The sequence below is a fragment of the Mangifera indica genome, chromosome 11 (genome assembly GCF_011075055.1).
Source record: "Mangifera indica cultivar Alphonso chromosome 11, CATAS_Mindica_2.1, whole genome shotgun sequence".
Classification (NCBI taxonomy): Eukaryota; Viridiplantae; Streptophyta; class Magnoliopsida; order Sapindales; family Anacardiaceae; genus Mangifera; species Mangifera indica.
In genome coordinates, this window is record NC_058147.1 from 5,822,507 (window position 1) to 5,846,453 (window position 23,947).

Sequence of the window (23,947 nt, forward strand, 5' to 3'; positions counted from 1 at the left end):
TATTTGAATTTAAAACAAAATGTTCATTTTAATTGATGAGAAATTACATCAAAGAGAGAAGATTTGGTGGTTAGAATTTCATAAGTTGCATAAGGAGGAGAAGTAAATAAACTTTTGATTTAAAAAAAAAAAAATGTTGGTTTCCAAAATTAAAAAAATTTAAACAGTTATAAAGTTATCGAAAAATCTTTTAATACTTAAATATTAAATTATATTATACGGAGCGAAAGCGAAGCATTCCAACCTCATTTGTGCGCGTGAACACGCGCACAAAAGGCGGGATCCTGCCCGCTTATAGCGCACTCCCTCTTTAAAATCTCACTTAATTCATGTCTCTGCTCTCACACTATTTCTTGCTAATTCAAACACAAATCAACACACCACACTTCCAGAACTCCTCTCACTCTACTGAAATCAGTAATTGCGCAACCACTGACTTTAAAATTATAATTGGGGTTCGTCAATTCTTCATTGCAAAAGAATTGAATGGCCGAGTCGCCTTTGCAACTCGTCTCCGAAATCGGTACCGAACTCCTTCAACTCACTCGCTTCAACAAGAGCGTATTCCTCAAATTGCTCAAAGTGAGCCATTCTTCCTCATATTAATTATTTTTTATTTGTAGAATGCGTGAAAATTAATGCAGTTTTGACATAATTTTGGAGTTATTAAACTTCGCGACTCTTGATGATTCTTGTTTGATCATTTTTAATGCCGGTTCATATGTAGTTGAGGGTTCTTAAATTTTGAATGGTTTAATCTGGAGTGGGTTACCGTGCAATTGTGTTCGTCACATGCTGTTTACATTTGTAAAAATACGATAGACAGCTGATTAAATTGAGTGGAATGGATATCGTTGGTGACTAAGGCTTGCCATTGTAAGCTATTAATCGATTCAACAATAGTCTACCACATATGTATTGTGGTGGTATTGGTTTGATTGATGACGAAAATGGTTGCATATCATGCACGTGTAACTAGTTACGCGCATCGGAGTGGACTAGATTTTGAATTCCTTTAAGCTGAACATGTGGAATTTGTAACCACCTATTGTTCCCAGGAGATTAGTGCTCATACTGCAGATAACTAATGTTTACTCTTATTGGGATGTTTTTATGGTGTCTTTAAGGTGAATTGAAATTGTTTTGGTGGCAACTTGTGATGTTACTATTTTTCTAGTTATCTATTCTTATAGAATTTTCTGTGCAGCAAGCTGCCAGTGTTTTGTCAGAAATCGAACAGCCTGCAACACCGGAAACTTCCAGAAAGCAAAAGGCTCTAAAGGAGTTAGAAAATGCCACAAAGCCTTTGAGAAAATCTATCCTCAAGCATGGCCTGATTCAAAAAAATGATAAAGATGTTAGACTCTTTGTGGTCATATGTGTCAGTGAAATTTTTCGGATCCTGGCACCTGAACCACCTTTTGAAGACAAATATCTTAGGGTACAAGTTTTTAAGCAATAGCGTGTTTAGTTTGCTTTCATATGCCTAAGTAGCAAAGTTATTGTTTATTCTCCTTTGCTATCTGCAACTTTTTTTTTTTAATTTTTAATTTAAATTTCAGGAAGTCTTTGAAGTTATTGTTGGAATTTTTAAGGAGCTGGGTGATATTACGTGCCCTTTTTTTTCAAGGAGAGTTAAAATATTAGAGACTGTTGCTCGATGTAAATGTTTTGTGATAATGCTGGATATTGACTGCAATGATTTAGTTCTGGAAATGTTTAACAACTTTTTCTCAATTGTGAGGTCGGTTATCTTTCTCTCTCTATATTTCAAGCATCGAATTACCTTTGTGTATTTTTTATGCTTGTTTTGTCAGTTGATCATTTGTTGCTGCTGTTCATTTTGTTCACTTGATCTCTTTCAATCTTGATGCATTGGACTTGGGCATACCCAGAATTTGACATTAAGAACCAGCTTAATTGTATTAATTCCTTGAATTCTTAGTTCGTTGCTTTTATTGGATGGTAGTCCTCACTGAATTTGTTCCAGATTTACAAATATTTTAGCATAAAGCTTTGTACAAATTTTATTTTATTGGCTTAATTTTAATCACTTCATCTTTACTGTTGCATTTCATGTACTACTGGTACCTTTTCTAGCTTTGTTGCAGTCCAATTTGTACTTAATTGTGTCCTTATCATTTTGAATTTAAAACAATCATATTGCCTTATGTTTCATTCTCTGCAGTGAACGCCATCAACCAGGTTTGGTTAGTGATATCTTGTCTATAATGGTGCATACTTTGAATGAGGAACCTTCTCTGCAACTTCTGGAAGTAGTTTTGCAAAATCTTGTAAGGCAGGAAAAGGTAAAAGAGTCCATCTACATTGTACCTTGGAGTGCATTACCAACATAAACTTTCCTTTGATCCGATTTTATGGACTTGTTTATATACATAATTTTCCTGCTTTTTTATCTTGTTGTGTTTGTTGATTCATGTTAGTGAGAGTATTTGACACATTGTTTTATGCAAATTACTTGAAATTTCATTTTGTTGGGTTGAAATTTTAATACATTCTTTTTGTTGTTTCCCTCCATCACAGGGTGCACCTTCTGCTGCCTCACAGCTTGCTGTTACTGTCATTCAAAGTTGTGCAGAAAAACTTCAGCCCTTTGTTTGTGGGTTCTTAACATCTTGTTTTTTGGACAGAGATGCTACATTGAGTGAACTCAGAGAATTATATCATGAAATTATGTTTAAAATTTTTCAATGTGCTCCTCAGATGCTTCTTGCTGTCATCCCAAACTTGATTCAAGAATTATCTGTATGGCTACCCTCTTTTCTGTTTTCAACTTTTTTCCTGCTTATTAATCAGCATGGGTTGAGCATTGTGGGTCTCACGTACTTGTTTTCAAACTACATTTTATGCTTCACTTTCTTGTACTATAAATTATGTCCTTGTTAAATCTTTGAATTTTCATGCAGATTGATCAGGTTGATATCCGGATAAAAGCCCTTAGTCTAATTGCAAAACTCTTTGCTTTACCAAAAAATGGTGTTGCAGAAAGATATCGTGATCTTTTTGTGGAGTTCTTGAAAAGGTTCTCTGACAAATCTCCTGAAGTTAGAATGAAAGCTCTGCAATGTGCTAAAGCTTACTACTTGGCCAATCCATTTGGGGCAGAATCTCATGAAGTTCTGTGTAAGCCATTTAGGATGCCTGTTTATTCTTGAGTCCAGTTTCCTAATCCTAGAGTTTTGACATCTATTTTTATAACTTTATGAGCAGCTGCCCTTGAAAGTCGACTATTAGACTTTGATGACAAAGTGAGAACGGAGGCAGTGATTATTGCTTGTGATCTTGCCAAGTCGAACCTGAAATTTCCACCTGACCTAATATTTAACGTTACTGAAAGACTTCGGGATAAGAGGGTAACCATGCTCTTGAACATTTGTGGTTTCACAACAGTACTGAAACTGTTTGACACTTATTATGGTTTCTCATTGTTTTATTTTATAAATGAAGATAACAGTTAGAAAAAAGGCCTTGCAAAAGTTGCTGGAAGTATATCAAGATTATTGCAGAAAGTGTTATGAAGGCCGCATGACAATATGTGATCCTTATGAAGAAATTCCATGTAAAGTTATGATGCTTTGCTATGATAAAGATTGCAAGGAGTTCAGGTATGCTTATTTGCTGCCTATGGTTGACTAAAATCAGTGTTTATAATATCAAATGTAGTTAATATGCACATATCCAGGTCTCAAAACGTTGAGCGGATTCTTCTGGAGGAATTGTTTCCTATTCTTGACATTGAGGAGAGGACAAGGCACTGGGTTCATTTGTTTTCTCTTTTTGAGCCACTTCACATGAAGGCACTAAACTCTATTTTATCTCAGAAACAAAGGTATTGGTATAAGGTTATTGCTATGATCTGGCCGAAATGTGATCATTTCTCACTAGCTGTAATGTTTTCAGGTTACGAACTGAAATGCGACTTTATTTGTCTCTACGGAAGAAAGAGAAGGTATAGTTTAACTTTTTACTTTTAATGGGAGAACAATATGCGTGCTTCATTTTATAACTGCCATTTAGCTGTTACTCTGTTAACAACTGTTGGCAAACCCTTAGCCATATGGTGATGTTTGTGTCTGTAAAGCCATATGCCTAAGCAATAAAATTAATGTTACCTGCAAGAGTTTGCCTTTTTCACCAACCTGATTTTTCTTACTTGGTGAATATTAAGGTTTTTTGGAGATTTATTCTTTGTAATATACGTTTGTATTTTCATTTTTCCCAATGATAGTGTATAACAAATACTCAGCGTTAATTGGTTATGCTCTAATAGTTTTGAGGGCTGCAACTTTGTGGGTTTTAGTTTGTTCTTGGTTGTTTTGATTAATGAAGCATCATATATATGTTGCAGGAAAAATCTCCAGAAGAAACGCAGAAGAGAATTAAGAGTTTATTTACAAAAATGTCAGCTTCCTTTGTGGATTCTTTTAAAGCAGAAGAGTGCTTTCAGAGGTTAAACAAGTTGAAAGATAATAACATTTTCAATGCTCTGGATGAATTATTGGATGAACTAACAATTGAAAATGCCAAGGCTACTAGAGTGCGTTATCTACTTGTTCCCTTCTTTAGTTTAATCAAATAATTTCATGTACTTCTCACTTAGCCTTTCAGACATTTATCTGGTCACCTGCAGAGCACATTTAAACTTTCCATATTGTAGTACATGCTTCAAGTTCTTTTCATTTCGCAGTTTTCGTCATTAGATAGAGTGGTCCAAGTATTATATGGATTTAGAAATCTTATTTGACTTATGTCTTATTGCGTTCTTGAAATTTTGTTGGACCTATATTTGATATTTGCCTAAAAGAAAAATTTTATTGTAAATGATATGAGTAATATGTAATCCTCCATGTTTTTGGAAATTGATGAACCCAAAAAGTTCTTATGAATGTTTGTAATATGTAATCCTCCATGTTTTTTCATTTCACTCAAATCTGCTTTATTTTATACTTAAATTTCATGTTGTTTCTCTTTCAGGTTAAGCTTCTAAAATTGGTGGGAGAAAAACATCCAGATTTTGATTTTTTGCAACTACTCTCCTCAAAATGCATGTATATTTTTGATTCAGATCATGTCCGTTGCATTGTGGATGGTCTTTCCAGTAACAAATTTAGAGATAAGCAGTTGGAGGCTTCTGTTAATCTTCTTTTGGTAAGAAGAATTGCTTGGTAGGTCTAATTAGGTTCTTCCTTTCAGTTTTTAAACAACATCATGGTTTATACTGAGCATGGGATTCAACATTTATTCAAAGTACTGGATTCAAAATATTTCTAGCCTTCACAATGCTAGGTTATATTGGAAGAGGGCAAAATATTTAAATTTCTTTTGAACATGAATGAGAAGAACAAGACTGGATTTTGACAAAAGTATGTAGGAGTTCTGAGTTATGATAGAAAAAAAAAACTCCTCAAGCCGGTGCAAAAATATCCACCATTCCCAGCTTGGACATTAGGTTATCAAAACTTTGTCTTGGTAGTCCCTTGGTCAAATACAACTTTTTGTTGAATAGTAGGCAAATAAACAACACACTCAAGCTTCTCCTCTATCTCCTCTTTGAAAAATGCAGTGTGACTTCTACATTTTGGTTCAGTCATGATGCACTGGATTCTTTTTTAATATTATATTCTACCATAAGCCTTCACAGCCATATCAACTCATATACACCCTATGCCATTGCCCGAAATTCAGCCTTTGCTCCTAGCTACCATAGTCTGCTTCTTTCTTTGGCAGGTTACTAAATTCCTTTAAACAAAGGTGCAGTAGCATGAGGTTAACCTTCTATCATTTATCTAGTCAACATATGTGAATGTTTCAATCTTACGCTCAGTGTTCTTCCCAAAAAAATAGATCCTTAGTCATTTTCAGATGTTACAAGATCTGGTTCACAACCTCCAAATGCTTCTCTTGTGGATTATACATGTGCTGATTCGCCACTCTAGCGAAACTCACTAGCTCCCTAGTCCCAAGTCTTATTCTTCTCTAATACTTTCATTTCCTCTGTTACAACCTCCTTCCACTTAGGATGACCTAAAGCTTCCTATATTGTCTTAGGCAATTCTACACTTGATACATAAAGAACAATTGCATGAAACCTTGAAGATAGCTTATCATAGGATACATACTTGGAATTAGGGTGTTTTATCTTGTTTTTGATATGGATTTATCCTAATTGGTAATCATCTAATTATGTAGGAGAATTATATATATTAGCTAGCATTGTATCGCAGTGAAATATATCAGAAATAATGAAAAAATTACAGTAAGCTTTCACTTACTGCCTTTAAAATATAATCTTAAATATTTTAATTAAGATAAGAGTGTAGAACAGAACATTGAGAAATGAAGCAGCAGTAATCTGATGTAATATGCTCCTCATGGGGCAGCCCTCAATGCTGTAATGGTGTTTCAACAAATTTAAGTATACTCTGTATGAAAGTTACTCCGGAAGCAGTATTAAAATTTTTGTTTGATTTGCTTGCTGTTGCTGTTATTTTACCTGATGTAGGCTATTGTCAGTATGTTTCCTTTGCTTCTGAGAGGTTCTGAAGAGAAGTTCCTAAAGTTGCTAAAGGGGAATGACATGGTTAATGATAAGCTGATCGAAGTTTTGGCAAAAGCCGGCTCTCATATTTCTCTCAAATTTAGGTAAAATTCTGGAGCCTTCTTTGTATTGTTTGTGGCACTTATTTTGTTAGAATGGTATACCGTGAAGTCTGACTATGAAGGAACTTAGTTGTATATGCTTTTTCTTCTAAATATTTTTGTTTAAGCCAAGGCTTGAATGGATGCTCAAATCTGGACTTCCATTTTAGTTATTTATTTTTTCATCTTCTGAGAAGTATTTATCTTTTTAATTTGTAATAAGAGTTTATCATACTGCTATTTTCCTTCTTGGTTCATTTTTTAGCAACCAAAATTATTGGGGAATAGGTTTCAGTGACACTTTTTCAGTACACTTAACCTGCTCCCATCCCTTGAATGCCTACCGGGAGGCAGGATTCAATTCCACTTCCTTGATATGACATTAAGAATCTTTTAATTTCTAAGTTATAGATGAAGTTTTGAATGATCACATGTGTTTTTATTATGTTTCTTTTAGGGGAACCTTTTTCACATTTTGTTTCCTTGAAGCTCATTTTGGTTTTGGTTTTATTTTTTTACAAGGCTCTTATTTACTGTATGATTGAACATCTCTTTTGTTTCTGTGTAGTGACATTTACCCTTTGTTGGAGGGATTGTGTCTTGAGGGAACTCGAGTGCAGTCCAAATCTGCTGTTTCTGCAATTTCTTCATTAAGTGGCACTTCTCAGCAACTTGTTTTCTCAAACTTATGCAAGGTGTACTATTCTCAACTTTGAATTAATTGCTGCTGTATGCAATTCTATCTATATATTTTCCACTCTGCTCATAAAATCTCAATGCTTTACACTTCTATTTAATATGTTTTGCTTAGTGTTGATTTGGCTGTACCATTGCCTAATTGGCTAGTTTGCTATCTGTTCAGTGCCCTTTTTTTTTAAATATTTTTGAATGGTGTTGTGATTGTTGTGAAATATTTATTATGTGTTTACATGCTACCTGTTGTGCTACTAAAAAAGGACTGAGATTTGCTTCCTTTAATTGCAGTTTTTAGTTGATGGCAGTTTTAGTGGTTTAGGCAAGCTGTTGGTGATCTGCGTCACATGGACTTATTTAATTATTTTGCTGATTAATGATAATCCGACTTGATTTCTGTCTATCTCTTCAGAGACTTGTGGAGTCCCTACACAGGGGGTGGAAAATTCCAACTGTCTTGCAATCATTGGGTTGCATTGCACAATATTCTGTCTCGACTTTTGAAACTCAAGATGAAGATATCACACCATATATATATAAAAACATCATTCAAGTAAGATATGCCAGCTGCACTAGATTTCTGCTTCTATGTTTTCTGCTTTGCTAGACCTGTGGATGGATAGATTTGTGCATTTTTTTTTTGTGTGCGTCATATGCCTGTGATTCTGTGAATATATGTATGCTGAACAGTGTGAATTTTATTTGTCCAGGTGGAACTCTTAGATGATCTAGCCTCATTCAATCAGACTTGTCAGTCTGATGCTTCTTGTGATTTGAAGGTCAGTTTTGGATTACAGAAATTTAAATAATAAATTATTAGTTTATGTTTTTTTTTGAGATATGTTGATTTTTTTAATCTGGAATTGATTATACCTATCAAGCTTGGACTATCATGTGTATGGTTGGACATAATATGGTAAAAACTGATAAAGTGAATGAACATGAGGCCTATGATATCCAAGCAAGTTAAAAATTTGTCAGCATATGATATTCAAGCAAGTTAAATTTTTTTAAATAAATGGGAAGACATTGATTCACAATGAAAGCTATACAATGATCTGTAAAAAGATGAACAGTTTTTTGGGTGTTAACAAGTAGTATCTCTTTACATGGTTATTTTAGTTTTGTTTGTGCTTGGCAGATTTTTGGGCTCAAAACTCTTGTCAAGAGTTTCTTGCCACATCGAGGATCTCATGTCAAGAGGAAGATTGATGAATTGCTAAATGTTTTGTCTAAGATGCTCCCAAGAGCTGACACTTCTGATGATCTCCTTTTATGGTATGATTATATAAATATTTGTGGGTTTTAGTCACCTTGACTTCTGCTGACAGAGCCTTTATTTTTCAAACACTTTTCACTTAGTATTTACTGGATCTTAATTTTATTTAAGTTTGTAGTTGGAGCTCTATTTATATTTTGATGCTTGAACACCAGAGTTAATTTGTCAGAGAAAAATGTCTTGTCAATGCTGGTCTAGAGTTTGGTTATATACTAATCTATGTCATGAGAAGTTTTTATGCCTGAGTGTCTCCTGTTGCGCATTTATAAGGCAATTAAATATATGATATTCATGAACTTTGAGTTGATAAAACTATTAAAGGAGGGTGTAATATTTACTGTCAATTATGCATGATTCTGAACTCCATGGACAGTTTTTCTTGGGAAAAGATAGTGGAAAACATATGTTCCTCATCTTCTCATTTGTGATTAATTGCATTATATACAATAATCAAAGGCATTTAGCTGCTTGTGAGAAAAAGAAAAGGAAAATTTTAGCGTAAATAAGGCATTGCACTTCTAAAGATGCCTCACTTTTGAAAGTTGTGCATTTTTTAGTGTTGTTAGCATTATGGCTTAAGTTTTTCAATATATTAGTAGACTTATTTACTGCTTATGCTTGTTATTATCATGGGTTATGCAGTGAAAGTATAAGATTAGCTGCCGCAAAATCTGTTCTCCGGCTTTCGAGAAGATGGGACTTGCATATTTCACCAGAGGTTTTCTCTTCTACAATTTCAGTGGTCAAGGTAAGCATGTTCAGTTGTGCATGAATAGATCAGCAGGCTAAAATGGCTGTAAATACTAGTCTGAAGCTTCAGTTTTATTGGCTTGTGCTTAGCAGTGATGAGCATTTTAAAACTAGTATTAAGTTTATCTCAGATTGACATATGGATTTGTGAATTTATAGTCTATATGGTGAACACTTCACAACAACTAAATGTTTTCAGATATAGATTGTTTGATAAAAGGTAAGAGAAACACATTCCAGTAGGACTATGTTCGGGCAGCAGTAATGGAGGTTTAATGCTTAGCTTTTTTCTGGTTGTTATTTCATTTTCTTTCAAAGGTTCCATCTTCTAATCTTTTTCGTTTGGTAGTTTATTCCTTAAAGTTGTTTGTTGATGTCTGTGATGGTACATGTAAGTTTAATGTTGAAGTAAATTCTTGATCTAAAGAAAATGTCTCAAAGGGCTTGAAATATCTGTATGTCTTGAAAGTAATTTTTATGAATGTCTCTAAGAAAACCATTGTAAATTAAGTTAACTTACTAAGACTATTACCTCTTGCTAGAAATTTGCATTGATCGCCTTTGATTTTCTTTTCTACTTGGCCTCTCTTGTATACTTTTTTTATTCAGTTCGCTCTCTTATAATATACTTTATCATTCTGATCATTCCTGTCATGTTCCAGGACCTGTCTGCATCTGCTCGTAAATCATATCTTCATAAAACGTACAAGTTGTTAAAGGCACATCTTCTACCCAGTAGATATGCATGTGCTTTTGCATTTGCTGCCTCTGATTGCCCAAAGGATATGCGAGATGATGTTGTATGTTTATATCTCTTATATTATACTTAGTTATTCTAGCTATTGCTTCTATTAGATTTGTATTCTGACACTTCTCTTTTAGTCCAATTATATGGAAAAATTCATCAAGCAATACAGTATAGAAGCTCGAATTCGCCAGAATTCTGCAGCACAAGGGGTGTCAATTACTGATTACCCAGCATATGTAGTGGTATTCTTGATCCATGTTCTTGCACATGATAAGAACTTCCTACTTGAAAACTTTCAAGATGAAGGGAAGATTGCTAAGTTTTTTTGGTAAGTTCACTTCTGCAGACAGTTTCTGTTTTGAAGGATGAATTAACTAGTTTGTCATGGTAATATAATTACTAATAAGGTGATGCTACCTGGATTTTTCCCTATCTGCAGTCCACTTTTTTCAATACTGAAGGCATTAGTCAATGCATGTATTGTTGATGGTGACATGGATCTTGTTAAAGATGCTATCTTATATTTGTTTTGTATCTTTCGTGCTATTAAAAGAGCTGAGGATGCTGTTGATGCTCAGAAAACTCCTGTAAGCATTGCATTTCCTCGGATGTCTTTTTCCGCCATGATTTTTTGCTTTATCTTATGTTTGATTGTGAGGTTCTTGCACAATGCAGAATTTGCATGTTCTAGCAAACATTGGAATAGCCATTGTGAATGAATTAAATCATAATGGCATGCCTTCCTCACGTGCCCCTGGACTGATTCTTTTGCCATCATCATTATATCAAATTAGTGTTGCTAGGAAGAGTGAAGAGGCAAGTTTTCAAATTGATCAAATTGTGAAACAATTTACATTATAATATGTTCTTATTTAGTTGTTGTGTGCAGGTTAGTTTAAAACTTTTTCCTCAAGTCAGTTTTGAACAAAGTTTTGTTGAGCGAGTAGTTCATATTTTCAAATCTAATTTTTCCCTGGTATGTTAGTTGAAGCTGCCTTTCACTGAGTTGATCATATATTTATCATTCTGAATCATTGTCTGAATATTCTTGTTGGGGAAAATTGTCTCTGCTATATTTCAGACTGCAAGGAATTTTTTTCCTAAACGTAGCCAAAGGCGTCAAGTAGATAGCACAAAGCCAGCTATCACTTACAGTGAAATGGACATGGTAGTAGGCAAGCAACATGATTTGCCAACATTTAGTGCAATGGAGTCCAAAAATAAACATGTTAGGAAGGAAACCAGTGCAAGATGTAACCAGAAAATGGTTCATTCCTCTACTGCGCATGTAACAAGTGGATTGCTCAATAAGTGTTTTACTGCAGAGGAGTGCAAAAATGGTGCAATTAATAGTTCAGCATTAATTCTGGAGAAAGGGCTACTTTCTTCCTGTGATTCTGTAGCTATGGAAAGTATTACTGAATCACAAGTTTCATCTCAGAATAATGAAATAAGAGCTGATTCTTTGAAAGAGAATGTTGAGCTGTATAGTAGTATTCCTGCTGAACCTTCGAAATACTCCACAGCTAAGTTCAAGGATCCTTGCAGTTCAAAGGTACGATTTAATGAATTAGATAATGGATCAGGAGGCATGCAATTCTACTCCAACAATCTTCCATCCCAGAATTTGTTTCTGATTATGTATATCTATCTTTTGAATTTGTCAAAGTGAATCATCATTTGACAGACCAGTATAAATCTTTTGTTTTACTTGATCATATATAGTGCTTTTATATATATTAAGAAACCACTTGAAAGTTTAAGCTATACGGTGAGTCTAACACATCGTTTCACATGAAATTTAAATACGATTTTAAGGCCTTGTAGTATTCAATGAGAGACATGCATGTTTAGACTTTCCTTCTCTGTGTATTTGGCCCTGACTTATATTTTAATATTGCATTTGTGAATTTTCAGACCTCATATGATAGTCGGGAGGTTCAGTTATTATGCTTGGACAGTGAGGACTGTGAGACTATTGGTGGTGACTCCTTGTCAGAAAGAGTAAGAGTAAAAACCAAAGACTTTTTTATTGGTTTGCAACTCTGGATTTTTATTATGGTTGCATGGGATTCAGTGGAATTGGATCTGTTGTGAAATTTATGAAATCCTAATTCTTAATTTTAAATTATTATTCAATTTATCTCTTATTTTTTATTGTTTCATCAATTTCAATTTCAATGAGGCTATGCTTGTTTTTTAATTACCGATCTTGTATGCAGTCCACTGTTTTATTGATTTCTCTTGTTAATTATATTCTCTGTTATCTTTCTATTTTAAGGACGTTTTGTTGCAAGAGGATTCAAAGACCATTCATTTACGGAATGGGTGAGTTCTTAGCAGTCTCTCACTAAATGTTACTGGCATTTTAATGCACTTTTTTAATTTCATTATTTTTGTCTTACTCTTGTTACTTCCTTTCCTTGTTCTGGTTCATTTTTGTTTAATTTATTGACTTCTCTTAGGTTTCTTCTGTTTACCTGTCTAACTAGGTTGGAGCTACTCTCAGGTCTTTTTGTAAATTTAATTTTCTCATAAAATTATTCCTTTTCAAGCTGAACATATTTAGTTTTTCTGCTACTTTCTGGCTTTGTGGACATTTGTTCTTTAGTGGGGATTCTTCTCACACTAATTCTGACTCTTTCCAAAGACATAAACACAACTCTTTATTTTCTAAATTTAGGTTTTTTTTTTTTGGGGGGGGTGGGTTGTGGTGTGGTGGTGCTGTTTTACTTAAGGGATCTCGGTAACCCTTTTTGGTCACATAAATGGTATGGGATTCTCTTTCTCCCTCTCTATCTATCTATGCCTGTGCTTTTGTGTGTGTGTGTATTATTCTTGTAATTTTTGTCACATTTCTCTCTTCTCCCACAGTTAAAAGGAGAGATTTTTCATTTTTGTTGTTTTCCCTGTGACTTCTATTTGTCAAGCTTGCTGTTCTCATAGTTATGGGAATTTACCATCCCTTCCCTGTGTTCAGGTGATCACCAATTAGTGCTTGTTGCTTTTCATTATACTAATTTATTTGTTTTAGAGAATTCTTTCATCTTTAACCACATTAGAAACTTTGATCATATATGACCTAAGGACGTCTATTTGATCTCTGTGGGTAAACATAATAAGAGCCTTACACCTTCACCATCAAAGTCATTTTTATTGTCTGTATATATCATTCATTGCACTTGGTTATCCATAAGCTCAGGTATACCTGTTCCAGTGATTGTGTGTCACTTTCATGTTTCAGTAATCTGAAGAAATGGGTTGATACATTTGGAGAACCTGCTGGCCAAGAGCAAAAAACTTCATCAAAACAGGAGTGTGGAAAGTTTTCTGGCAGAACAGTTCCTTTGGCTGGTAATAATTTGTTGATTTATTTATGTACCTTAAATTTCCAATGTGGCAAATTAGATTGCTTCTTGTATGGTAATTTATTTAGCTATCTATTTTTTATATGGATGTGCTATGATCATATAAGTTTTTATTTGGTTGTAAAGAGGTATTCACTGGACTTATAGCCCTATAACAGGATTCAAAATCTGCATGTATCACCATTATTCATCTTTATTGTAAAGCTACACCAACATAATTTAGTGGTTTTTACATCTCACACATTTGGATTTATTTTTATTGGGACAAAACATTTGGTTTTGCGGAAAATTTTATTGCTGTGGACCTCAGCTTAAACCTCAGCCTAATGTAAAAGTCACTTAGGCAACTTCTGGTTGTCACTTTATGGTAGTGACATGATTTCAAATTCAGAATGGGGATTCCAAAGAAGCATTATTGAGACTTCAACTGTACTCTTCTGTGGTATGACAGCACATTGCCTCATTACCTGTTGGGATGGTTGATATCTAAAAACCTCTGTAGAACACAAACGCAGTTGTTAGGCACCATTGATAATAAATAGATTTTTGACTTAGGCTCCTTTACAAGCTTTTCGTTTTCAATATTTTATATAATGTTATGAATATCTTACTCTGGTTTGCAAGCCAAATTATTAATACAGGTTTTGATGGATTTAACATTGGCCTATATTGTTCGTTGATATTTTAGTGGTTACCATGGTAGTTTTCCTCAACATATTGCTCTCACCTATTACAGGAACTGATAGTAGTTCCTTCAAATCATGGAAGCATAATCCAGTTGTTTGTTATGGTTTAATTTGCGAGAGTACATTCTGCACATTTCCACATTATCTGTATGTCACCTCAGTTTTTAAGTTGATAATGATGTTTCTAATCTCATGAATTTTTTGTAATGGGTTAACTTCTGCAGTTAAGGGAAAGAGGGGACGAAAAACTTTGGAAGAGATGTCAGTCTCAGAAGTCATCAATTTAAATGACGACGTTGTAAGCCTTTCTCTTATTATCTTACCTTTCTTCATGCTTTGAGGAAATCAACCAAAAATGCTTGATTTGAAAAGTCAATCCTAATGAAAACCTTATCATTTGCAATATTAAACCTGTTATTAGAAGCATTATTTTGAATTAATCTTTGTTCACTTCTTTTGCATAGAGATGCTACTCATAATTACTGACCATTTTTTATATTGAATAACTCCGTGGTTTTGGTTGTATGGGTAAAACCGTAAAAATATCCTTCGTATGTAAGAACCCTCTCGCACAATATGCAATCTGAAAACAATGTTTCATTCATTTCAGGGTCTCAGAAGAAGTCAGAGACAGAAAGTTAAAGCGGCTGCCATGGTATAATTTAGTTTTACTTCTATCAGAAAACTACTTCTGGTAATTGTGACAACACAAAAAATTGTTTAAGTTAGGATTAAAACTAGCTGAGATGTCAAATATATCTACTCTTAGCTGTCTTCAGAGTAGTTTGTAGTTGACTGAATTCGTGGATTTCAATGGAGGCAACATTGCGTATTAAAATTCCACTTTCTTATTGGAGTTACCATCCATTTTTCTGTAGTTTATTTTTGGTTTTGCATGTGATCCATTTAATTCTAATTAAATCTATTGGCAGCGATTTTTCACCTGAAGTCTGGAAAATCCTTAATTCAATAGATTGAGAAGAGGGCAGGGTAGCAGCGTGCATTGTATTTTATTTTTAAAATTTTTGTGGATAGGACATGAAAAAGTTTATCCCTAACAATGTTTCCAGTGATCGGGAATTAACTTATCAATCGGTATTATTTAAATAAACATTAGATATAACTTTTATATATTTAAATATTATGTTTTAAATACAATTAATTAGGGTCCCATTTATATAATGATAATTTAGTAATATATATATATATATAAATATTTTAAAAATGTGTTTGATCAGAGTAATTTTTTATTATTTAAAACAAAGTATTATCATATTTAATTAGCGAGATAATAAGAGAATATTAATCTATTATTTTATTTTGTTTAAATCTTTTTTAATATAATTATTTTAAAATATTTTTTATTTTGTTTGTTATATTAATTAAAAATAAATATATTTTTATCTTATATAATTATAATAAAATTAAAATTATTTTAATAATCTTTTAATACTTATGATAGATATGTAATCAATTGTCTTTTTTATTACATATTATATCATTTTTAATAATATATTATTTGTCATATCATTATTATTAATAAAAAATATATAAATGTTTTATTATTTGACAACTAAACAAAATAATTTTAGTAATAAAAGGTTGAGTATTAGAGTAATTTTTAGGCCAAACGACTATTTCCCACCCAATAGTTTTTTCAAATGTTTTAACTATATAGATTTAACCAAACCCTAACTCGTCATTTTTGCTATAATATTAAAAATAAACTAAAATAGAATCTAATTTTGCCCCCCTAAACTTTAAAAACTAAAATTTTCTAAGTTTTAAAAAATCACAGTTTCACCCTAGTTTTGAAATCTACGATCCCAAAGCAGCCTCTCCTTCCGGCGAATACTTTCCTCCCATTTGGAGGCTCGATCGGCTTACTTCGTAGTTCTTCGTCTCCCCAGACGAAGACGAAGCCGTCGTCTTCGTCTGGGAAGACGATCGTCGTCCCAGTGGGAGGACGATCGTCTTCCCAGACGAAGACGACGGCTTCGTCTTCGTCTGGGGAGACGAAGAACTTCGTCTTCCCCGACGAAGTTCTTCGTCCCTCTTCCCGTTTCCGACGCGATCGAGCCTCCAAATGGGAGGAAAGTATTCGCCGGAAGGAGATGCTTTTATTTTAGGGTGAAATTGCGATTTTTAAAACAAGCTTTTAAAGTTTACAAAAGGAGATAAAATTTTTAGGCGTTAGTTAAATCTAATAAAAGGTACATTTGAGACGCTAGAAATAGTCGTTTGGCCGTAATTTTTAATACATCGAAGCAAATGCCCTCCAAGATATAACATACATTTCCTCTTGCTATTTCTTGAGTAGTTAAGTAGGGACGAGAAAAAAAAAAGATAAATTATATAGATATAACAAATGATGACAAATATGTATGCAAAAATATATTTATAAAATTTAAATACGGAAAAAAATATTAAACTCATATAACAAATTTAAATAAGAGTAATGTTATATGTATATATTTTTGGGAGAATGACTATTTCTCACCCATCTTTTGATGCTTTCTCAAAATGCCACCCACGACAGATGAAAATCCAGTTTTCCTACCTATGAGCTGTTAAAATGGATGATATTTGTTTGCATAAGGGTAAAATGCCCATTTTACCTTTGTTAGATGAAATGACAAAAATACCCCTCAATTTTATTTCTCAAAATTGATGTGAGGGTTTTACCATTCACCCCCCTTAGGTTTTAGAAACTAACATTTTCATCTTACCTAAAGTTTTTAAACTTTAAAAACTAACATTTTCACTCTCAAACCTAGGGTTTCCATAATTTTCAAAATACAGCCGCCCCCCATAACTTTCAAAACTAGCATTTCACCCCCATTCTTCAACTTCATCTCCCGACGTCTTCTCCGACGTTGTCACTGACCTCCTCCTTCTCCTGGTGCGACGGCGGTGGTGCGACGAAGAGATGGAGATCTTTTCGTCGCACGATGCGACGAAGAAACCTCTCTTCGTCCAGATCTAGGTGATCGGTTTCAAACTTCGCTCGTCGTCCAGATCTGGGAGATCGCTCGATGAAGGTCTCTCTTCGTGGCTCGTCGCATCTGGAAGAGGCGACGACGAAGGACGATGAAGCGTCGTCCTTCGTCTGTTCTTCCAGATCTGGACGACGCTTCGTCGTCCAGATCTGGGCGACGAAGGGTCGTCCTTCGTCGTCCTTTGTAGTCGGAGATGGGAGATTGGTCGAATGCATCGGCCGTCGATGGTGGCCAGAGAAGGAGCAAACCCTAGGGGTGAAATCTAAACTTTTCAAACTTTGAGGATGGGTTAGTTATTAGTTTTTAAAACCTGGAGAGGGGAAACGGTAAAATTTAAAAGTTTTAAGGTTTTAAATAGCAAATAACGATTTTGCCCCTGTCCCTAATTGAAAAATTGGACGACAGTTTGGTCACGGGTGGGAAAACTGGATTTTCATCTGCCGTGGGTGGCAATGTGAGAACGCATCAAAAGTTGGGTGGGAAATAGTCCTTCTCCCTATATTTTTTATACATAATTTAGATATATAAATAATATATTATTATATGATTAAATATTATTTTATTTTTAATTTAAAATTATTTAATTATATAATAATATATTATATATACTTAAATAATTTTATTATTTATATAATAAATACTGAATAATGTAAAAAAAAAAGTCATTAAAAATATTAAGTTTAATGGAATTGAAATATAAACCATAGAAAAACAAATTTAACCGTTTAACCAAACACCACCTCCAAACAAGAGCAAAGACTTTGCTGACTGAGAAAGATAAACACAAAGCAAAATCGTCAGTTGTCTCCCCTCGTCTCTGGAGTACGCCGTTCCTCCTCAATCTGTTTAAACTGATAACATGCTCAGCTTCAACTGAATTACTCTTCTTCAAATGGCTAACTCCGACTCTCCTCTCTCTCGCCGCATCGTTCGCTCCTTCCTCCACTTCCTCGACTCTGGTCCCGCTCTTTCCCTCTTCCTCATTCATCTATTATTATTATTATTCGTTTATAAAATTTTCTTCACATTCTCATGTATCTTGGTTTCTTATTACAGTCAATTGATGTGCTCTGGATTGACTAGGGTTGATTTTAATTTTTTATTTCATTAGTAAAATTTTAACTTTTTTTATTTGGTTCTTGGTAGTTGAACCTGCTCCCGGGGTTGATATTGAAGGTCTTGAAGTTGCTAAGGAATGCTTGACTGAGGTGTTTAAGCTTCATTCGTATCCTGTTGAAGCTCAATCAAAACCGGAGTCTTTGATTCAAATTTTTAATTCTTTGCAAGATGATGATCATAGCAACAGTGTAGCACCAGTTGATGCTCCCAATTCATCCTTTGCCCACAATGACGATCATTCCAAGTTTCCAGATGCTTCAAAATCTATGGTTATTTAACTCCGATCTTCATCCTATGAAAAACATTGTTTTTGTGATATATGTGTCGATTTTTATTTTTGACTTCAGTTCTTGATGATATAATTGGCCAGGGTGAAGATTGGACTAAAGAACCTTGCTCTATAGGTAGGTTTCTGCTCTTTTCTTGCAGCTAGTTGGTCCTGGATATCTCTCTTATATATTTTTGTTTTATTATCTTTCTAGCTGTTGGTTTTGTCTAAAAAGATACTATTTTTGACATTTATTTTCCCGAGTGTTGCTATCTTTTACAATCATTTCGTTAAATGATTTCAAGGATTGCATCTATATCACTTTTCTTTTAATAAATTGTTTCAGTACTTTGTTAGCCTCAGATTTTGAAAATATGCCATTTGAGTAAAGGTCTTGTTTACAGAATGGAAACTTAAGATTTTCTGGATTTTGTTTGCTTTGGAACTAATTGGTTGATTCATTGTTTAATTTATATACAAAGCGGAGAGACTTTCTTGGCATCTGTGAAGATAAATAAACTAAATTAGCTGTTGATTCAGTTTACTGGAACATTTTGTACCATAGATGTTTGGAGTTGGAAACTCTCTGAGGCAATTGATTTTAAATACTTGAAATTGCATTATAAGTTTAAACTGGTAAATATTTCCATATCTTTTAGCCCAATTTTTTCCCTGGCCAAATTTTGTTGAAAGAAGTGGATAACTAACTAAATTTTCAGATCTTTTATATGTAGTGAATCGGCCTTGTAATGGTCATTTCTTTTTCTGGTTTTGAATAACTTTTTGAAATTGCTTAAAAGTTATCATCTCAAAATTTCTTGAAGATGTTGGATGGTAGATGTTTACTCACTTTTTAACTGTTTGGAATTGTTATGGACATTTTGAGTATCAATTTCTCTGCAGGGGTCTCTAAAGATGAACTCTTTGGGCAATTCTTTGGCGCACTTGAGAAAATTCACTATTTTAAGACGCTGCCTGATGGAAGTGATGACTTTTCCCAATTCGATAAAGCATCACATATATTTCATGATGCCCTAAATGTATGATCTATTGTCTTGCTTATTTACATTTTATAATTTTTGTCCAATGATTTTTTAGTTAATTAGCTTTAATGAGTACAAAAGTATCACTCTCATTTGCCCTTCTCTACCTTTTAGTTTTAAAGTATTATTATCCACTTTGGGTGATATTAGTATCTCCAAAGTGCTTGAAAATTGTATAGCTGGATGAAATGGGATACACTGTCAGGGCAATGAAACTCCTCTCTTTTTAGAATTATTTTATGAAGCTTGGTGATACAAAAACTCTCTCTTTAGATTGAAAGGTTGGGAAACTCTACTATTCAAATCTTTCTGGTTATAATATAAACACTCTTGAAAAAGTAGCTTAACTATTTGTTTTAAGATAAAGTTAGTTGAGTTGTGGCTTTGAACCTGAAAGAAAGGTGAGGATTGGAGAATTGAGAGAGAGAAAGTCTTGGGCCAGTGTTTTGTTTGAGCATTTCTCTTGAAGTGTAGGGAATAGTATGATAGATCACCGAAAATAGTTCTGCAAAGCTCAACCAAACAGACACAATATGCATGCGATTATACAGCCAAATTCACAAACACGGATAGTTGTATAAGGAAATTTAGTATTATTTATGGTGTGAGTTGCTGGTTACACAATTTAAATGTTACTTCGGCTATTCAAGGTGTAGATACCCTCCCCAATACTAAGTTTTGTTAACAGTAATCATATCCCCAAAAACCCCACTCCCTTCATACATTCTTCCCAATTCATCACACTATTCCCTTTTCCTCCCCTGTTGCCACGTAGCCTTTCCTTATAACTGGTTTACCCTTTAATTCTTTTTCTCCTTCACGTGCTCCTTTCCTTCTTCTTGTATATACCTTGAGAGGTCTATCATAGAGCATGCTTTAAATTTTTATTACACTGTATTGTTCTTCTGAGATTAGCTGCTTAGATATTTTGCTGGATGGTGAATATTTAACTGTTGTTTCTAATCTCAGTATATTTTCCTTTATTATAGGACAGGCACTTGTTATTGTCTTTTTTCTTGTACCTTGTCCTGTGTATGGACATTGTAGAGAAACTAGAACATTGTTGTAATTGATTACTTTCAAGCTTTTCTGTTTTCTTTATTGTTCGATATTTTCTTATTGGATTTGTATAATACTTGCAAATGCAACATGGAAAATGTTGTTGCTATATGCTATTAATGCGAAGATTGTATGTTGGTTTTATGTTACCATTGAAAATCTTGTTATTTATGTATCATTAAGAACCTTCTTTGACAAGTTAATATGCTGAATTATACCAGGAGATGGAAAGATCTGGATCTCAGGAATACAACCAGAAGAACTTGGCTGAGACCTTAAAGAGTCAAGGTATAACCGTAGTGCTTTGATTGGTTGGAATTTGACTTGGAGATATCATATTTCCTAAATAATAACAGAACAACATGCATTACTGTGGCTAGAAGCATCTAGATCTTACTTATGGAATGTGCATGTATTCCTTCATACTAATGAAGTCATGGCTAGTTGAGCATTTATACAATCTAATTTGTCTGTTTGTTTGATAAACAAGCTAATTCTGCTGTGAAATTATCTTCTTGTCTTATAGGTAACAAGGCCATGCAGTCAAAGCAGTACTCCGATGCAATAGATCTGTATTCTTTTTCTATTGCACTTTGTAAAAATAATGCTGTTTACTACTGTAACAGGTGTTGTACACTGGTACTGACTTCTACGTATTTATCATATGCTGTCTAGGATAATTAGATGAGCTTCATTTTATTTTCAGTTGAATGACTTTAGAATCTTACTACAGTTATGTAGAAAAACAGTACAGTGGGTGCTTTAAATGTGTCTTTTCTTTTTCACAAGTTAAGTTGTGAGAGGTCTTTTTTTTCCTTTAATTTTTTTATTCTTTTATCACATTCCTATGTACCATGTCAGCATGGTTTCAACTGGTTTCGCTGAACAGCCCAACATGTGATATAGATTTGACCTCTCTAGACTAGGGTTTGTGTTTGCTAAATTATGTGTTGACTACTGGCTATTTGAATTTGAAAGATTCTTCTCAACATTTATGATTTCTTGTTTATTGGTAATATGTAATACATTGGACCATAGGTATTTCAGAAGTTTAAATTAAAGCAATCTCTAATTATTTTTGCATTTGATTTCATTTTTTAAAAATGGCATATTAAAGAAGGAGGAAACCCTATCTTATGAACTCTGATATTTCATGCGAGGAAACAATGATTAAAGTATAGTTCTTGTTTGCTGTATAGTATTGGTGATAAATTGTCATCTAAATTTTTTAGGAAAGGCTGTTGTTGCAATTAATTTGTGTTTTTGCCTTGTAATTGTTCTTTTTTATTCTTTCCTTCTAGTTGCAGTAATATCATACTTTTTGGTTCATGAAATTGTTAACTGTATTTTTTCTGTCTGGTGATTATTATTAGGGCAGCTGCTTACACACAGATTCACAAATACACTGAAGCGATCAGAGACTGTCTCAAGTCCATTGAAATTGATCCAAATTATAGTAAGGCGTACAGTCGCTTGGGCTTAGCATATTATGCACAAGGCAACTACAGTGATGCTATTGAAAAAGGATTCAACAAAGGTTTGTGAGGAAATTAACATGATCTTTTCACTCCATTTATGCATACATTGGCTATTTTACATCCTTTGCTGAATGCAGTAAGGTAGGCTTTGTCTATGACAAATTACTGCAGTGCCAAGCTAATCTGTGATATTTGAGATTTTACCTTGCAGCATTGCTATTGGATCCAAATAATGAATCTGTCAAAGAGAATATTCAGGTTGGTTCTGTTTTACTGTTGCTGTTGTTGTTGTCAATATTATGTTCATCTATTGTCATTTTATGATTACATTGGCACTTTGCAACATAGGTGGCTACACAGAAATTGAGAGAAGAGATGCAACGGACAGGACAGGATCAGGTAATATGTGCTTGACAGAGGAGCTGTCCTGTAATGATATTAGATGACAAGTCATTCAAGTCACTAGCTTTATGTTATGGAAGAATGAGAATGTTTGTTTCAAGAGGGAGCATGTTTAGAGAAAATAAATTGCAAAAGATGAAAAATGCTAATTTTAGGTCTAAAATACATATAAATTTTCTACTTCTTGAAACTTTTCATCTTAGCTCTGCCACTGAAGAAAGTAATCTAATCATAATAGTTATATACTTTCTTGGTTTTCACATTACTTTTTTTCTTTCCTAAATATTGCTTTCAATTGTTCATGATTTGTTTGACTTTTAAAAATCAAACATATTGCTTTTACTTTCTTGATGTTCAAACTTTACATCTTTATTCTTTATTGAAGAATAACACGTTCGACCTTATTCCTTTCTTCAATTTTGAAAAGTCCAGTCTTATCCCAATTAAGGGATAATAATAAAAAAAACTTATTGCATTCTCTCCCTTTACAGAATACCAGTTCCAGTCATAACCATCAAGAACCGAACCAGTCAACAGGAGGTTTCAGAAGTCATGGAACATCATCTTCCTTTACAATGCCTTTTAATGCTAATGCTCTGCCAGGTGATTTGGCGGGCATGCTTATGAACATGGCTGCGAATATGCAGCAGGGGCAGTCTTCTCAGAACAGACAAGAGGAAGATGGTAACACTGGTGGAACTGATGAGCCAGGCATAAGACTTGGTGGGAACATCAATTTGAATTTTGGAGAAAACATGCCTGAGGAGGTAACAGGGGCGTTGAGATCAATGATGGAAATGTTTTCAGGTGCATCAGACCCCGGAAATCCTCAAGACACTGATACCACACATGGAAGAACATCAACAAGCTAAAATAATGTACAACCTTGTACTTCCACCTTGCTAGAGAGGATTTTGTTTGGAAAATTTTACAATATTTGTGGGGTCACAGATGATCATCAACAACCTTAAACAAGAACAGGAATTGTAACATATTGGATCTTTTAGCCATGATTTTTTGTTTTCGAAGTGATGAATTTGATGAATCATTGCAGGTGTTAAAGACTATGTCAACTACTAGTCCTGCAGTAGCTTATTTGATCTTTGGTTTGAAACATTGTGGATTATTGATGTCAAAATGCCAACTAAGGCAACAAGAGATAAGTTTGGACATTTTCAAAGTAATTTACCTTTGTCTTTGCATTTTTGTCATTGAATAATTTTGCGCATACTTTTATCAGGCATGAATATTCTCACAATTTTCATTTGCTTCTTCTGTCTTGTGTTTCTATTTTGGTCTCAGCTACGTATTAAAAAATCTGATGGTGCATCATGTGATTTAGATATATCCAGTGATCTAGTTCGACATTCACATTATATTTTAGTTTGATTATTT

The 23,947-nt window shown here is 33.8% G+C and overlaps 2 protein-coding genes across 3 annotated transcripts; both read left to right on the forward strand.

Annotated features, from left to right (window-relative positions):
- The first annotated feature begins 323 nt into the window (after nucleotides 1–323).
- Nucleotides 324–15,051, forward strand: LOC123229912 (sister chromatid cohesion protein PDS5 homolog A). Of its 2 annotated transcripts, none has more exons than XM_044655948.1 (29): nucleotides 324–582; nucleotides 1,208–1,441; nucleotides 1,563–1,744; nucleotides 2,189–2,309; nucleotides 2,545–2,766; nucleotides 2,928–3,144; nucleotides 3,232–3,374; nucleotides 3,469–3,626; nucleotides 3,704–3,850; nucleotides 3,922–3,970; nucleotides 4,370–4,558; nucleotides 4,996–5,169; nucleotides 6,524–6,663; nucleotides 7,229–7,355; nucleotides 7,766–7,906; nucleotides 8,064–8,132; nucleotides 8,495–8,631; nucleotides 9,275–9,380; nucleotides 10,045–10,182; nucleotides 10,265–10,458; nucleotides 10,570–10,717; nucleotides 10,806–10,946; nucleotides 11,020–11,106; nucleotides 11,212–11,685; nucleotides 12,048–12,140; nucleotides 12,412–12,458; nucleotides 13,375–13,484; nucleotides 14,409–14,482; nucleotides 14,795–15,051. In XM_044655948.1, exons 1-29 carry the CDS (start codon nucleotides 487–489, stop codon nucleotides 14,843–14,845), a joined length of 4,209 nt encoding a protein of 1,402 aa, XP_044511883.1. In that variant the 5' UTR covers nucleotides 324–486; the 3' UTR covers nucleotides 14,846–15,051. The 2 variants fall into 2 exon arrangements, with proteins under 2 accessions (XP_044511883.1, XP_044511885.1); XM_044655950.1 differs by having other exon boundaries at nucleotides 325–582; nucleotides 12,048–12,134.
- A 2,851-nt stretch (nucleotides 15,052–17,902) lies between these two features.
- On the forward strand, nucleotides 17,903–23,736 carry LOC123229853 (small glutamine-rich tetratricopeptide repeat-containing protein). Its single transcript, XM_044655841.1, has 10 exons — nucleotides 17,903–18,142; nucleotides 18,330–18,571; nucleotides 18,673–18,706; nucleotides 19,474–19,610; nucleotides 20,894–20,960; nucleotides 21,199–21,298; nucleotides 22,046–22,209; nucleotides 22,362–22,408; nucleotides 22,499–22,549; nucleotides 23,044–23,736. The coding sequence occupies exons 1-10, from the start codon at nucleotides 18,076–18,078 to the stop codon at nucleotides 23,422–23,424; spliced, it is 1,290 nt and encodes a 429-aa protein (XP_044511776.1). The 5' UTR covers nucleotides 17,903–18,075; the 3' UTR covers nucleotides 23,425–23,736.
- The last annotated feature ends 211 nt before the right edge of the window (nucleotides 23,737–23,947 follow it).

Excerpts from the sequence above, each read along its gene's own strand:
- LOC123229912 (XM_044655948.1), top strand. The coding sequence starts at position 487 with ATGGCCGAGTCGCCTTTGCAACTCGTCTCCGAAATCGGTACCGAACTC. Across the intron at positions 6,664-7,228 it reads CATATTTCTCTCAAATTTAG|TGACATTTACCCTTTGTTGG; the intron begins GTAAAATTCTGG and ends GTTTCTGTGTAG. Across the intron at positions 12,459-13,374 it reads ACCATTCATTTACGGAATGG|TAATCTGAAGAAATGGGTTG; the intron begins GTGAGTTCTTAG and ends TTCATGTTTCAG.
- LOC123229853 (XM_044655841.1), top strand. The coding sequence starts at position 18,076 with ATGGCTAACTCCGACTCTCCTCTCTCTCGCCGCATCGTTCGCTCCTTC. Across the intron at positions 18,572-18,672 it reads CAGATGCTTCAAAATCTATG|GGTGAAGATTGGACTAAAGA; the intron begins GTTATTTAACTC and ends ATAATTGGCCAG. Across the intron at positions 21,299-22,045 it reads GCTGTTTACTACTGTAACAG|GGCAGCTGCTTACACACAGA; the intron begins GTGTTGTACACT and ends GATTATTATTAG.